The sequence below is a fragment of the Chelon labrosus genome, assembly GCF_963514085.1.
Source record: "Chelon labrosus genome assembly, chromosome: 18".
Classification (NCBI taxonomy): Eukaryota; Metazoa; Chordata; class Actinopteri; order Mugiliformes; family Mugilidae; genus Chelon; species Chelon labrosus.
In genome coordinates, this window is record NC_140351.1 from 23,560,939 (window position 1) to 23,574,133 (window position 13,195).

Genomic DNA, 13,195 nt, shown 5'->3' on the forward strand with positions numbered 1-13,195 from the left:
TCTTTTTGTAATCGTGGGGTGTTTTCCTTTTTTGATGGCTGGATTAATGTCGCAAGAGGCCCCGATCCCCCTAAAAAAGTGTCACATTGACTCCACTGTACACACATTATTAGACTTCCCGAGTCCGACCAGTACTCAACTACTGAGAGTGACCTTTAGAGGGACTTATTGTTTTAAGTTGGTTCACGAAAACAATTCTATTTTTCTCTTTTTTTTGGAATTCATCCTACAGCACAAAAAGCACAAAAAAATGTAAACAACTTTAGCCCCAGAGACCTAAAAACACATTGTGTTTGAAAAGAATCTTCTCAAACAAGATGGAAATATCCTGCATGCACAGCTTTTAATGCTTTTTATTAATCAAGTAAACACATTAATAATTAACCAAACTGATTCCATCAGCACTTCACTGACCTGTGAAACCATTCAAATGATCAGTCATCAAAGTGGCAGGTCATCTAACTTTCTCTCAGTTCAAACTAATCAGTGAGCTTGGATTCAGCTCCAGACGGCTTGTTACTTTCTGTGGAAATAACATCGGGGTCACCATTTTGCTCCAGGGCCCCTGTGTAGGTTCATCGTGATGCTAACTTCAGCTTCAGGGAGTGACAATGAAAAATTCTCATTACTGTCATTTGTATGAAAAAATAAATTATCTTAAGTAGGCCTTTAAGTGAGACCTCAGAGTGGTGAAAGTGTCACATTCAACTCATTTGCTTCTCACCCATCTGTTGTTGTCTGTTCTCTCTTGTTGAAGTTTGAAGTGTTCCACTAACTGTGTCAGACCAACCTCTTGGTACAGCCCCCAGATTCACTTCCCGAAGGTTGTGCAGCTTCATCTGAGTTCAACCGTATTGAGCCATGTCTGAGCTGAGCAGAGGTGTTTCCGCCCAGCGACATGCCGTCAGCTTTTATCACGGAGAAAAGAGCGAGAAAGTCCATTAAGGTGTCGTTTTTTTTCTGCGTGTTGGCAAAAAGAGCGTCTGCACACTGAGGGGTTTTAAACAACAGAAAATACAAACAAAGCAGAGACTTATTAATTATGGATGGTGGGACTGGTTTTTCATCCACTCCACTTTTCCTTCACTCCGATCAGCCACCACCTCTACAGGCTCAAGAGGGCAGCCCAGAACAGTGCTTATGTACAAACAGTCCAACTCGAGCTCACGGAAAAAACAAATAACACAGATGCAGAGTGAGAGCAGCAGATTTTTGAGATTTCAGCATATGCACCAAAAACAGCCACCTCTGCCCACAGATGGAGGAGCTCAGGGAGAAAGGTTGGGTTGACTGAACCGTAAACAGCTTCAAGTTAATTACTGTAACAGAAAGCTTTATGAACCACCATTGTTTATGTTCACCTTTACCCTGGTGAACGGACAATCACGGCCAACTAAAAAAAACATTTAATAAGTTTATTGTATTGTATTGTATGTTCTTTGTCTTGTACTGAAACGAATACAAGCCGTGTAATTTTAAAACAAGCAAGTGAAAACTGCTGCGCTTGAGCTAATTGTCTGACTCCTCCTGTAAGGCCGATCATGTGCAGATTATTATTTTGTCGTTGTTGTCTTTTGTCTGTGTAAGACGTCAGCTGTATTATTCCACTGACACACATCACTGATCTTTTGTTTTCAAGTGTTCTGTTTCGTTTGTGCTTTCGTGTTATTCCTTTTCTCTTCCCTGTAAGGGAGTGGCCCGTTTGACAACTTGTCGTGTTTTATTTCCTTAATTGGAAGAGGTGCCAAAAGAACACAAGTCATCCTGCGATCCGTCGCTAGCTCACAACATGTGGTCCAGCCTGTTAAAGTTAAAGCCATTATAAAAACATCTGATGGACCAGGAAATAATCAACAGGAGAGGGGGAAAATTGGGAGGTAGAGCTTCAGCTATCAGGCTCCTCTCCTGTGGAACCAGCTCCCAGTTTGGGTTCAGGATGCAGACAACGCCTCTACTTTTAACGTTAGGATTAAGACTTTACTTTTTGATAAAGCTTATAGTTAGGGCTGGACTGAACCATCCCTTAGTTATGCTTCAATAGGCCTACTGAGCACCTGTCCTCTACTCTTTTGCTGTTCTCTACTCTCTCGTGCACCAAGCTCCTATCCTCAAATATCTTTTCTCTGGCACCACTGGCACTATTGTTATTGTTATTGACGCTATATAAGTAAAATAGAATTGAATTGAATAGTGCTAAATGTGTGCTTTGTTCAACCAGCAGCAAGAAACCCAAAAGAGTTTCTACTTATTCTCTATACATAGAAAAATCTCAAATTTGATAAGTTATAATGGATTTAAACTAATCATATCCAACGCGAAAGACATTTATTCACCAGTTTGTTCGAAAACATATCCAGGTTTTATAAATGAGCTGGTGAACCTGAACTGAGTGGCCACTTGGGTCCCTGTGGCCACCAGGGGGGCCCTGAAAGGTGAATATAAAATAATAATATTAAAAAAATGTTCCTTTTCATTCATTCATTCATCTTCTGTAACCGCTTATTCCTGTTAAGGGTCGCGGGGGTCTACTGGAGCCTATCCCAGCTGTCATTGGGCGAGATGCGGGGTACACCCTGGACAGGTCACCAGTCTATCGCAGGGCTGGTCCTTTTCTATTCTTCTTAATTCAGTACAACTTAATTTTAACCTAAAAATGAAATTGCAGGAGTCAGGCTGGACTGGACTGGAGCTCAGCAGTGTATTTATCATTTTTTAATCTCACCAGTGTTTATTTGTGATGCTTTATTTCTCTAAAATTGTTAACTTTAAACATTTATATTCCCTTCTTTGGTTTTTATTTGTCTTATTTGGCTGAAAGATTAAAATGCACTGATGTATTCATATGCATGTCAATAAAGTTGATTAAAATTTAAAGAGAGAGAGAGAGAGAGAGAGAGAGAGAGGGAGTAAGAGAGAGAGGAGGTGTGGAAAAGGAGGAGGTGTGGACTTATTTGCTGAGTCTTGAACTCTCAAAGTTCCGTCATCCAGCTCCACTGCTGCTGCGGCTCATGGAGGAGGTGTCTGTCCAACAGCCAGCACCAGACTCACATCCAGGATTTTAATCAGAACACATGAAGTTTTTCCCGGGGGGAGGCGGAGCGGCGCTCCCGCTGCTGCTGCTGCTGTTCGGCCGCTGCTGCTGCACCAGTACCGACAGGAAAGGTAGGATCGCGCTCGGGGTGAGAGCTCCGGGAGAGGGCGAGTCAGTGCTGGAGGGAGGGAGAGAGTTAAAGTTGACAGGTCTGAAATGATTTAAGGAAGTTTTACATTAGAACTGAAAGCTGAGGTATGATATGAAGTACAGATCTGCATCATTTGTGACATACTTTCACATCACTTAAAAGCAACTATATAACACCAGATTGACATTTATTCAACGAAAAAAATAGACATTTACCTCACTGCTGAGGACAACTCACAGTGCCAAAATAAGACACAAAAACCTCCTCACATGATAGAGATATTCCATTGCAGTATCCATCATTAAATCTTTTTAGCAGCTTGATATGCAAGTAACATGATGACAATATACACATATTGTATTCGAGAGATCAGATATCTGACCACATTTGAAGGTGGTCTGATCATGCAACGTCTGAACAAGCCTTGTGACTGTGAAGGGCACTGATAAGTAGAAAAGCACTATATAAAAGGTTTATCCTCTGTCCTCTGTGACTGTGGCTGGAAAACATGTAACACCCGAACATAGGTAATCTGACAAACACTCCGACATTTTCAGTCAGATCTGCCGCTCATGCTGTCAGTTGTTATCTCCAGAGGATGAACCTGACTCGGTGACGTCTAATTACTCCCTCAGGACAGATTTGAAATGTAATAAAGTTGCATTTATTTCTAAAATGCTTAGAACAGACCTGCTTTTAGATTTAGATTACAAAGTTTAGATTTATATTGTGGTTTTCTTTAAAATCTAAAGTTTCTCTTTTTGCAGCATTTAGTCGAAATCTGTTGCAGGTGACAGTATAAGTCTGGGACCAGGTGGAGATTCCATCATGTTGTTTAGTCCTGTACAGTATTTTGTCTGTTATCCGTCAGCATCTGTTTTTTCTGTAAGTAGTTCCTGATGTTGTGTTATTTTACTGTAGAAATTCTCTTTGGTAGAGCGGATTGTCAGCAAACTGGAGGGTTTGAACACGCCGAAGTGTCCTTGAGCAAGACACCGAACCGCCGAGTTTCATAGTGTGTGCTTGTGTGAGCGAATGGGTAGATGTGTCACTAAGAGACTGATCAGACCTTGCATTAAAATCTGTTCCGAGATATCCTATCATATAAAAGACAGGTGTGAACACCACCAGGAAGCATTGAGATCGCATTTGAGAGATCCGATCTCTGACCACATTTGGAAGTGGTCTGGGTCGCATGTGTCCACATTCGTTCGGTAGTGTGAACACAGCGTATCCTGAGTCGTTATAATCTGAGTTTTGTCCAGGTCTAACTAATGTCAGGGTGGAGATCAATAAATAATAACATGCAAAAGTCAAGGTGCACACAGATAAAACAGTGCTGTTCTTGGTTCTGGAGCAGTGGCGGAGATCCATTAGAGACATCTGCTGTTAAAATATTCTACTGCGCCCCAGATGATGTCAGATGATGTCCGATCTCTGTTCATGCAAGGTCTGAACAAGCCCTGTGACTGTAAAGGGCTTTGAGCGCCAGTCGGTGGAAAAACGCTATGTAAATACAAGACCATTTACCATTTGAGCTATTCACATTTGAGAGCCTGCTGTCAAATAGAAACCAGTTCATTTCAGCTGTGCCCTGGAGGTAGAGACTGTGCCACAAACCAGTTTTTGCCACAGGGCTCCGCAGGAGGTTAGTCTGGTTGTGCTTTTAGGGCACCAAACTCATTAAACATTCACCTGCTGGTTTTTTTTTTACTACTGTCCAAAACCGAGCAGTCTAATTTATATCCATCATCTTTTTTACTGCTTATCCTCTAGCCTGCACCTTGGACAGGTCGCCAGTCCATCACAGTGCTGCAGTCCAGGGTAAATCTACCCTTCAAAGAGATCCAGTTTACAAAAATAAAACACAGAAAAACAGAAATGTTCAAACAAAATCTAAAACCAGGAATATTTTACTTTTTATTTGATACTAATATCACGAGCAGCTGAAATAATCAGCTTTCGTGTTGTGTCATTTATTGTGACAGAAAACATTGGCACCTACGAGACATCGTCCTTTAACTCTGTTCACACTGTTTTCACTCTGAACGATCTCCACCGCCATCTGAAACGTACATGAATAACACTAGAGATCCTTTTTACCTTTGATAAATTATCAGGATGTTTTGATCTGAGTTCACTCTGTGGGACTGAGGCCAAGGTGACACACTGTAGTCTTGTTTTATCTTATTTTAAAAAATTCCCTCATATTTCAAACATAACTGTGGTGACCTCTGCTCCCCTTATGTTCAGCCTCAGACAGCAGAATAGGGTAAAAAGCGGTGGAGCGCAGAAACTGTCCCACAGGGAGCAGTAACCTTGGAGAAGAGACACGCTGGGTGGAGTGAGCTGGACACTGATTTAAAGGAGTTCACATGTGATTCGTTCAGACTCAGTTGTTGCTAGGGGTGGGCGATACTGAAAAGTTTGGTATCGATCTGATACCAAGCAAATACATGGCCAGTATTGCTGATACCCATACCCTTTTCTTGAAATTTCATGATCACTAAAAGATTTTTGTCATTCTGCCTTTAATTAGTGAACAAAGTGGGCAAAGTGAGCCTGAGCAGAGTGAGAGAGGAGCGTTGTTTGCGCAGAAGGAGAAGCTGCACTCACACAAGCTTAGTGAGGAAATTTGAGTCATTTGATGAACGTGTAGAAGAGGAACTGCAACAAAAATATCGAACTCATCACGCTAGTATCGATCCGATACTGATACCAACTTTGGTGTAGATACTGTCGTTATGTAGATGGATCCACCCACCCCTAGTTGTTGCTGGTGTTTGTCAGACCTGAATCCATTATTAAATCTGTTCAGAAATACAGCAGTTTTTATTGGCAGCTACGAAATGAATCAACATTATTGTTGACACAGGCAGAATATGTGATTAATTATTTGTTATCTGGAACAGAAATTACTTTTATGGTTTATGGTAAATTTGGTTGTAATAATCACAACCACAAGACTGACGTTTCTCATTTAACATGAATTATTTGCCGGTCATCTGGAGGATGCTAAGTGCTGGCTGTAACTAACTAATAAAACAATAAAGGGTCAGTGAGGTTGTGTTGTCTGAATCTTTCAACGGAACCAAACCAAAGAGGATTTGCAATTGATAACAATGTTCAGGCCTTAAGAGTTTTTTAAAGTCTAAAGCTCAGTTGCTGCACTGCAGGATCTATAAAAATGAATGATTGTAGGGAACTGGGGATCTTCAGATTTGAAGGAACAGAAAACATCTGTTTGTATTGTTTTTTTTTTTTAAGTGAAACATTTAACATTTAAAGTTTCAACACTTACAGAAGATTTTCACTGAGATAAGTGACTCATCCTTCAGCAGATTCTGGATGGACTGTCTGTACAAATGAAAAGAAACAGATCTGCAGAGCATTCTGGGAGTTTTGAGACAATTATGAGATTTGATTTGTGTATCTCGGACCAATCAGGTCATCTGCTTGGCTGAAATAAGAGTTTTGTTGAATATGTGAATGGATGTTGAGACAAACTGTTATCTGTATTTGTGTCATAAGTGAAAACAGCTGACTGCTCTCTGTCTCTCTTTGTCATGACAACAATTTGATTATGTAGAGGATTTTTGGGACTCTGGCTGTGTTTGTGTGACTTTCCTTGTTTTGAACAGACTGTTGTGTTGAAACTCTGCTCAGCGTAGATAGACAGGGCGCCTGCAGGTCAAGGTTGAGGTTGATTATTTGTGCTGTTTTAGACAAACATGGCCACCGGATATCAGGAATAATTCATGCCTGAGTGTGACTGTGGGGTTTTTAAGGAGTTCGTAGAATTCTTTGAATTGTTGGCAGAGGTCTGTTAGGGAGGTTGCATAGATCCTTGAAAAGGTTTGTAGGATGTAGAAGCCCAAGAGGTAGATGTACCTTTGAAAGACTGTAAAGGTCCTAAAAGAGGTGATCTTTGAGGAGGACATTGGGGTCCTGGAGAAAATGTAGAGATCCTGGAGGAATTTTTCAGATAGTGCCACTTAAAAGAACACATCAGCAGTCCTGAAAGAAGACACAGAGAACCCAATCAAACAAATGAACCAGAGACATTATATTCGTGTATTTATTTATTTTTATTTTAGGAGGTCACAGGGGTTCTTGAAGAGCTTCAGTGGTGCTTAAATATTCAGAGATTCAAGAAGTTGTTGAAGAAGTTCGAAATGGTCTTTAAAGGGACTGTAGAAGACCCTTTTAAGAATGCATTTGGTTCTCAAAAGGGTGTCATGGGAGAAGTTTCAAAGGTTTAAAAGATCTGTGAGGTGGTTTTTAGGGTACTACAGGGATCCAATAATGGTACTCAATAATGTTTCTGACATGCAGTGTGTTTACATTTCATTCAAGTGTCCTTGAGCACATTGTAGAAATCCTTTGAAAGGTTCCAGTATTCCTTGAAGTGTCCACAGGTTTTTGAGGAAGTTACAAGAGTTCCAGAGATCCTGAGGTTTGTAATTCATCCTTGAACATGTTGCAGTGTGTTGTTAGGAGACTATTAAGGGGTCCCAAAGGTGCTTGAGGAGGCTAACAGGTTTTTGGACAAGTTGCATAGGTGTTTAAGGTTCTTCTGGAGGTCACTGCATGGATTCCAGTTGCCTCTGTGGAGGTAACTTTCAGAGGTCATTGAGGAGGTTCCAGGTGTCAGGGTCCTTGAGGAGTTACCAGTGGTCCTTGAGAAGATGAAATTGCATCAGTTGTGTTGTTATGGTCACCCATTGTGAGACAAAGCAAAAACTGAACTGAATCATGGTGTCAGGTTTTTAGTGTGTCAGTAACCTTAGTCGTGTTTGAAGATGATTGATCTCCTTCTGCTGATTTATCAAACATGTTTCTCCCTTATTACCCATCAGCGCCTGCCATGATTAATTAGTGGACTGCAGAGATAATAATCCTTTATCAGTCATGAAAGCAGAGAGTATGAGCTGAGAAGTTGGAGGAGGGCAGCTGCTCGGTTTGCTGTTGGTTTGTTGTGTTTTTAAATGATGAAACTCTGTTGTGGCTGCAGAGAGTTAGAGCTGAGAGAGTTGACATTCAAGGCCCCAACAAATCCATGGTGTGTGTATGTGTGTGTGTGTGTGTGTCTGTGTATGAGAGTGTGTCGTTCTGCCTTGTTCCCATTGAGTTTGACTTTTTAGAAAGACCTTGGCAGGGTGTGTGTTCTGCTTTGTGTGTGTGTGTATTTCTTTGGACGCAGCTAACTGAAACTCTACACTGACAATAAAGCAGATGTTGGAGTTCCATGGTAACCATGGTAACGCTGTTAGCATACTGAGCGGATCCTTACTGACTGAAAACTACAAAAACAATCAGCCTCATTGAAAACACACAAAAACTGAACAGTGATCTGCAGAGTTTGGCTGAGGCGAGGAGGGACATACTGCTCTTACGCTCATTCAGATGATTCAGTGTACTACTTTGTAATGTTTGTTATTTAATCACAAGCTGCAGTAGGACATCATTGAGTCTCTTTGTGGTCCTTTTGTGTCTCTCTTTGTGTCTGATTGTTTGCCTGTTTGTGGCCATTTTCATCACCCACAGCATACAGCATAAATGCTGGAAACAGAGACTGGAACTTTTTTGGTCTTATCTCAGTTTAGTTACATGAAAAATTCAAATGCACCGAGGTTCTGGCTTCACACTGATATCAAACATCAAGGTGGAACGTTATCTTGTCAGTCTGCTTCATGGATGCGACTCTGTCCACATGCACCAGGTGTAGATGAGAACGTAGCTCTGCACATGAGTGAAGTGCTTTTTATTAGAGCTTGTAATGATTTTGAGGAACAATGTATCGTAGCTTTCTGAGCAGTGACAGCAAAACGCCATCGGATGCCGCATCGCTGCCTGTGGGATTTTCAGAGCTGGAATGTGGAGAATGTCAACAATGGAGCTCAGAAAGTGCTTACAGGATTATACAGGCTGCACGGTCTACCTGCTCCTTCTCTGTACTGTAATATGCAAGCCTTTTGTTTAAGGCAGGGCAAATTAAAACATGTTTAACCTGTATCCGACCCTGTCATTCCAAACTGCTGTCACTGCTGGCTCACTCCCTGGAGGTCAGAGATCCTGCGGAGCTGCAGCTGGATGTCAGCCTTCTGTTTTCACACCTGTAACCTGCAGCAGATTTCTACTATTCTACCATTCTACCATTCCAGATTTCTTAAAGTGTTTGTGGTTTAATATTTATCAGAGTCCTGCGGGTGATAAGGGAAGAAGGACTGTTTATCATATATTTCTTTAAGAAAATGAGTGCTAAATTACTCCCTCAGGTCCATTAACACTGTAATTAATTAGTTCTCTCTGTAATGTTGACTGATACAGACGTTGCAGGGATGGACAGGGGACACATGAGCAGTTCTATTCATGCTACAAACGTGTTCTTGTTATGTCATCAGACACACGGGGCTTCTGTGGATGATGTTAGGCCATGGACATCCGCCGATGAAGTAATTCATTTTGCGGTGTTGAGTGACAATGAAATATTGTTGGTTGTGGCAAAATGTCCATGATGAGGTGCCAAGGGCTAGTAGCCATAGTAACCCGTCCCATCCCGTCAATGGGAAAATAGAAGGATGTCCGGAGAAGCTGAAATGATTTCTCACCTTGGGCTTAATGTCTCCTGTATCTCCAGCCTCTCCTACAAACAAGCCGACTTATGTGTTTGTGGGCTGGCAGTGTGTCCACGAGAACCCTTGCAGACTTTGCCACACAATGACATTGGGCATGAATTTGTCTTGAATCTGCTGTGGATGAGTATTTGTGATGTAACGCTTATTAAACAGGCTCTGTGGTGATTCAGCCTTTTGATTTTTCATCTACAAAATAAATTACTGCTGCAATGCTGATAATACTCAGCATAATGCTACACTGACAGCGGCTGTGTTGAATTTGTTCTGCACACTGTTTTTCTTACAGACAAAGTGACATGAAATCTTCTTTCATACTATAGACTTGATGATTCACGTCCACTTACCTTAACAAAGCAGTCATTTAAACCCAAACCATATTGTTTTCTTAAACCTAATCGCTCGTTTTATCCCTAAACCCAACCAAACCTGAACCATAATGCAGAATGTCAAATGGTAAAAGGTAGACTTATTGTTTTAGTTTACAAACATAATTTTGTATAGTTGCAAAAGCATGGGCTTATTATATAGTCTCTCAAGCAACCATGAAAACAGGCACATTCAGGATATTTGTATCTTGTTATGTAGAAAAATGACTTCCCTGCTCCTAGCCCCGCCCACTAAGCTCTGATTGGTCGTTTGGCCATCAGTTAGAATAACAATTATTCTACATGATCCTGTAGAATAATAAGGTTATTCTAACAAGCTGGATATGATATTTTGGAGATGATTTTTTTTGTATTTCAGACATTGTCTTTGCAGTGTCTTGCCTCCACCTGTCAGATACCAAAGCTTATCCTGCAGGTTGATCTCTGTCAGTGCAGTCTGCCAGTGGTAATGAACAAATCTAAACAGAATTGATCCAGGTTTTTATTCATTCTGAGCCTTTCCTGGAAATTGCGCGTGCATCAGAAAGTAGGAGACACGTCACCAGTGGAAGCTGTCTGCAGTTAACCGTTAAAACTGGAGAACGCGTTTGTTCCTCGGTGGAATTTTCCTTCAATGACAAGCAGCGAGATTGAAGCAGCTTCAGTGTGACAGACAAGCACAGTCTCGCTCTGACCTGCGAACACTGCTGCAGGCAGGACACACGCATATGTGCACAAAAACTTACTGTAATACGCGCAGGAGCCGACACGTGCAGGCAAACATATGCACAGTGCAGGTCGAGTGATTCGTTTTGGATTGAGAATACGTTTGTTCCATTCAACTGAACTGAACAAAGAAGGTTTATGAAGCCACAAATGACAAGACACTCACTGTCTTGTTTTTAATATTTGCCTTTTAGATGTAATGGAGTATATTCCAACAAAGAATGGAAGTACATCACTGAAGGGAAGCTAACTTTACTCAGCTAGTTATTGGACTTTTTATAAGAGCAAATCAGTATGTTAGTTATTACAGTTAAAGGTAATAGTCTACCTTTTTCCATTTGTATGTGTTTGTATGGCCACATTATGCAGACTGTTAACATGCAGAGTTTCCACGAAGGAGCTGCCGAACCAGTTCCACGGATCAGATGTGATCTTTCTGCCTCAGTTCAGACTTACAGACTTTTAATCTGATTTGATTTGAAAACAGAAATGTGATTCTTCCAGCTAAGCTCAAACCTGCTGAGTTTGTGTTCAACAGGATGGTAGATTCTCAGCAGGTTGAGACATTCCTGAAGCGTGTGTGTGCGAGTTCCAGAGAGACAAGGCCACTGTGTTCCTGTTATGGTATTCTGCAGGACAACATGGATCTCTGTACCCAGCTCGCCTCAAGCAGCCGGGTCACCCCTTATGAGCTGATTTCAGCTCAAGGTTAGCTCCCCGCCACTGTCGCCTCAGTGCATTTTCAGACTTTGAGTTGTGAAAAGTGAGGATCACATTGCTGATATGAACTGATTTGTTCAGTTCATTTAAAAAGATTATTAATCCCTGACTCTTAAGCTCTGAAAAAAGTTACACATTTCAACAGTTCAGGTTCATGTTCGTGTTTTGTGCCGCTGTTTAATAATATCAATAAAGCACTTAACCACAGTTTAAAATCAGCTTTTTCAAAGTACAGTGGAGTGGAATGATCAAAAGTTTTCATTGATTTTGTGAACAGTGAATATTTGAATTTCGGTATGGTTGAGCTGCAGGCAAGGTGACCACTGAAAGCATTGATTTCCTTTTAATAGTTTTCAACACAAGCTTTTAACGTTTGAGCATGTTATTGTTTTGAACAAGAGACCTCCTGTACAGTCTCTTCAGCTTTTATGAAACCCAGAAATGTATTTTAGGGGCATGTTGGTTTGTAGCCAGCCTACACTGAGATCTAATTAAATGATTCATCACTGTTCAGTCTTATTATCTCATTTCAGTCATGTACACAGAGATCTGTTAATGTGGTTTCAGCAGCTGAAAGGACAAACAATATATTAAGGTCATGTCGCTGCGGATATTTCATGTTAATTAACTTGTAAAGTGAGGCGTAGCTGATTTCTGTATTAAGCTAAAGATTGTTGATTAGAGAAAGAGATTCCACTCTGTGGGATGTCGTGGATGAAGTACACAGATCCTTTACCGCATCCTGGTAAAAATACAGATACTCAGATACACTTTAAAATATGATATACTACATTAAAATGACTCAGTGCAGAAAAACTATTGTTATACAGTAATACTGATACATTCATGTGCAAGCGTGATGGTGAATTCACACTACTAGCAACAAATGCTACAACTTTGTCAGCAAGTGCTCAGCCACATCACTGATGTGGGGGTTTGGAACGCACATTTACTTTATATATATAACATGGCAGTGGGTGAAGCAAATGAATGTGATCGGTTGACATGTCACTGCGTCAGAGAAGACAAAAAAAGCTGAAGCCACCTCAGCTTCCATGTCACTTCTCGCCTGACACATAGTAACAAGGCCCAGTCGTCAGCTTGTCGCTCCATATCGCCAACTCGCGTTGAAAGTTGTTGTAACTTGACACTCTCTCACTGCTAGTGTGAACCATACCCTAACTGTATAATGATAGAGATGGAACAGCGGCTCAAATGTGAAGCCAAAGCAAGTAGAGCTCCCCCTGGTGACTGGCTGCGGTATAGGTCATAAGCTCCACCCCCTCAATGTTAGTGGATGGGACTTGGGCCAAACTAAAACACTAAAATACATTTTTTTTTTAATGATGGTTTCTGTCATTTAAGGTAGTTAATATAATACTGATGTATGTTCAAATGTCAATTTTTCTGATAAGCTACATTTTAGTTAGTATTTGATGCGGTAGAAACAGGATGTGACATCATGAAGACTACAAGTTGCTATGCCAACAGCTCCATGAAGTGGTCCCACAGGACCGTGTGAGCTGAAAAAAGAAAGAAAAAGTACAGTGTATAATCCAACATT

The 13,195-nt window shown here is 41.0% G+C and overlaps 1 protein-coding gene across 1 annotated transcript in view; it reads left to right on the forward strand.

The window, feature by feature from the left end:
• Positions 1–2,879: 2,879 nt before the first annotated feature.
• LOC311503676 (melanoma receptor tyrosine-protein kinase-like) overlaps positions 2,880–13,195 on the forward strand; it is a 35,035-nt gene continuing 24,719 nt past the window's right edge. The window contains exon 1 of the mRNA XM_084566541.1: positions 2,880–3,162. Within this exon, the coding sequence (XP_084422667.1) occupies positions 3,072–3,162 (91 nt within the window). The 5' untranslated portion in view covers positions 2,880–3,071. The remainder of the gene's footprint in view (positions 3,163–13,195) is intronic.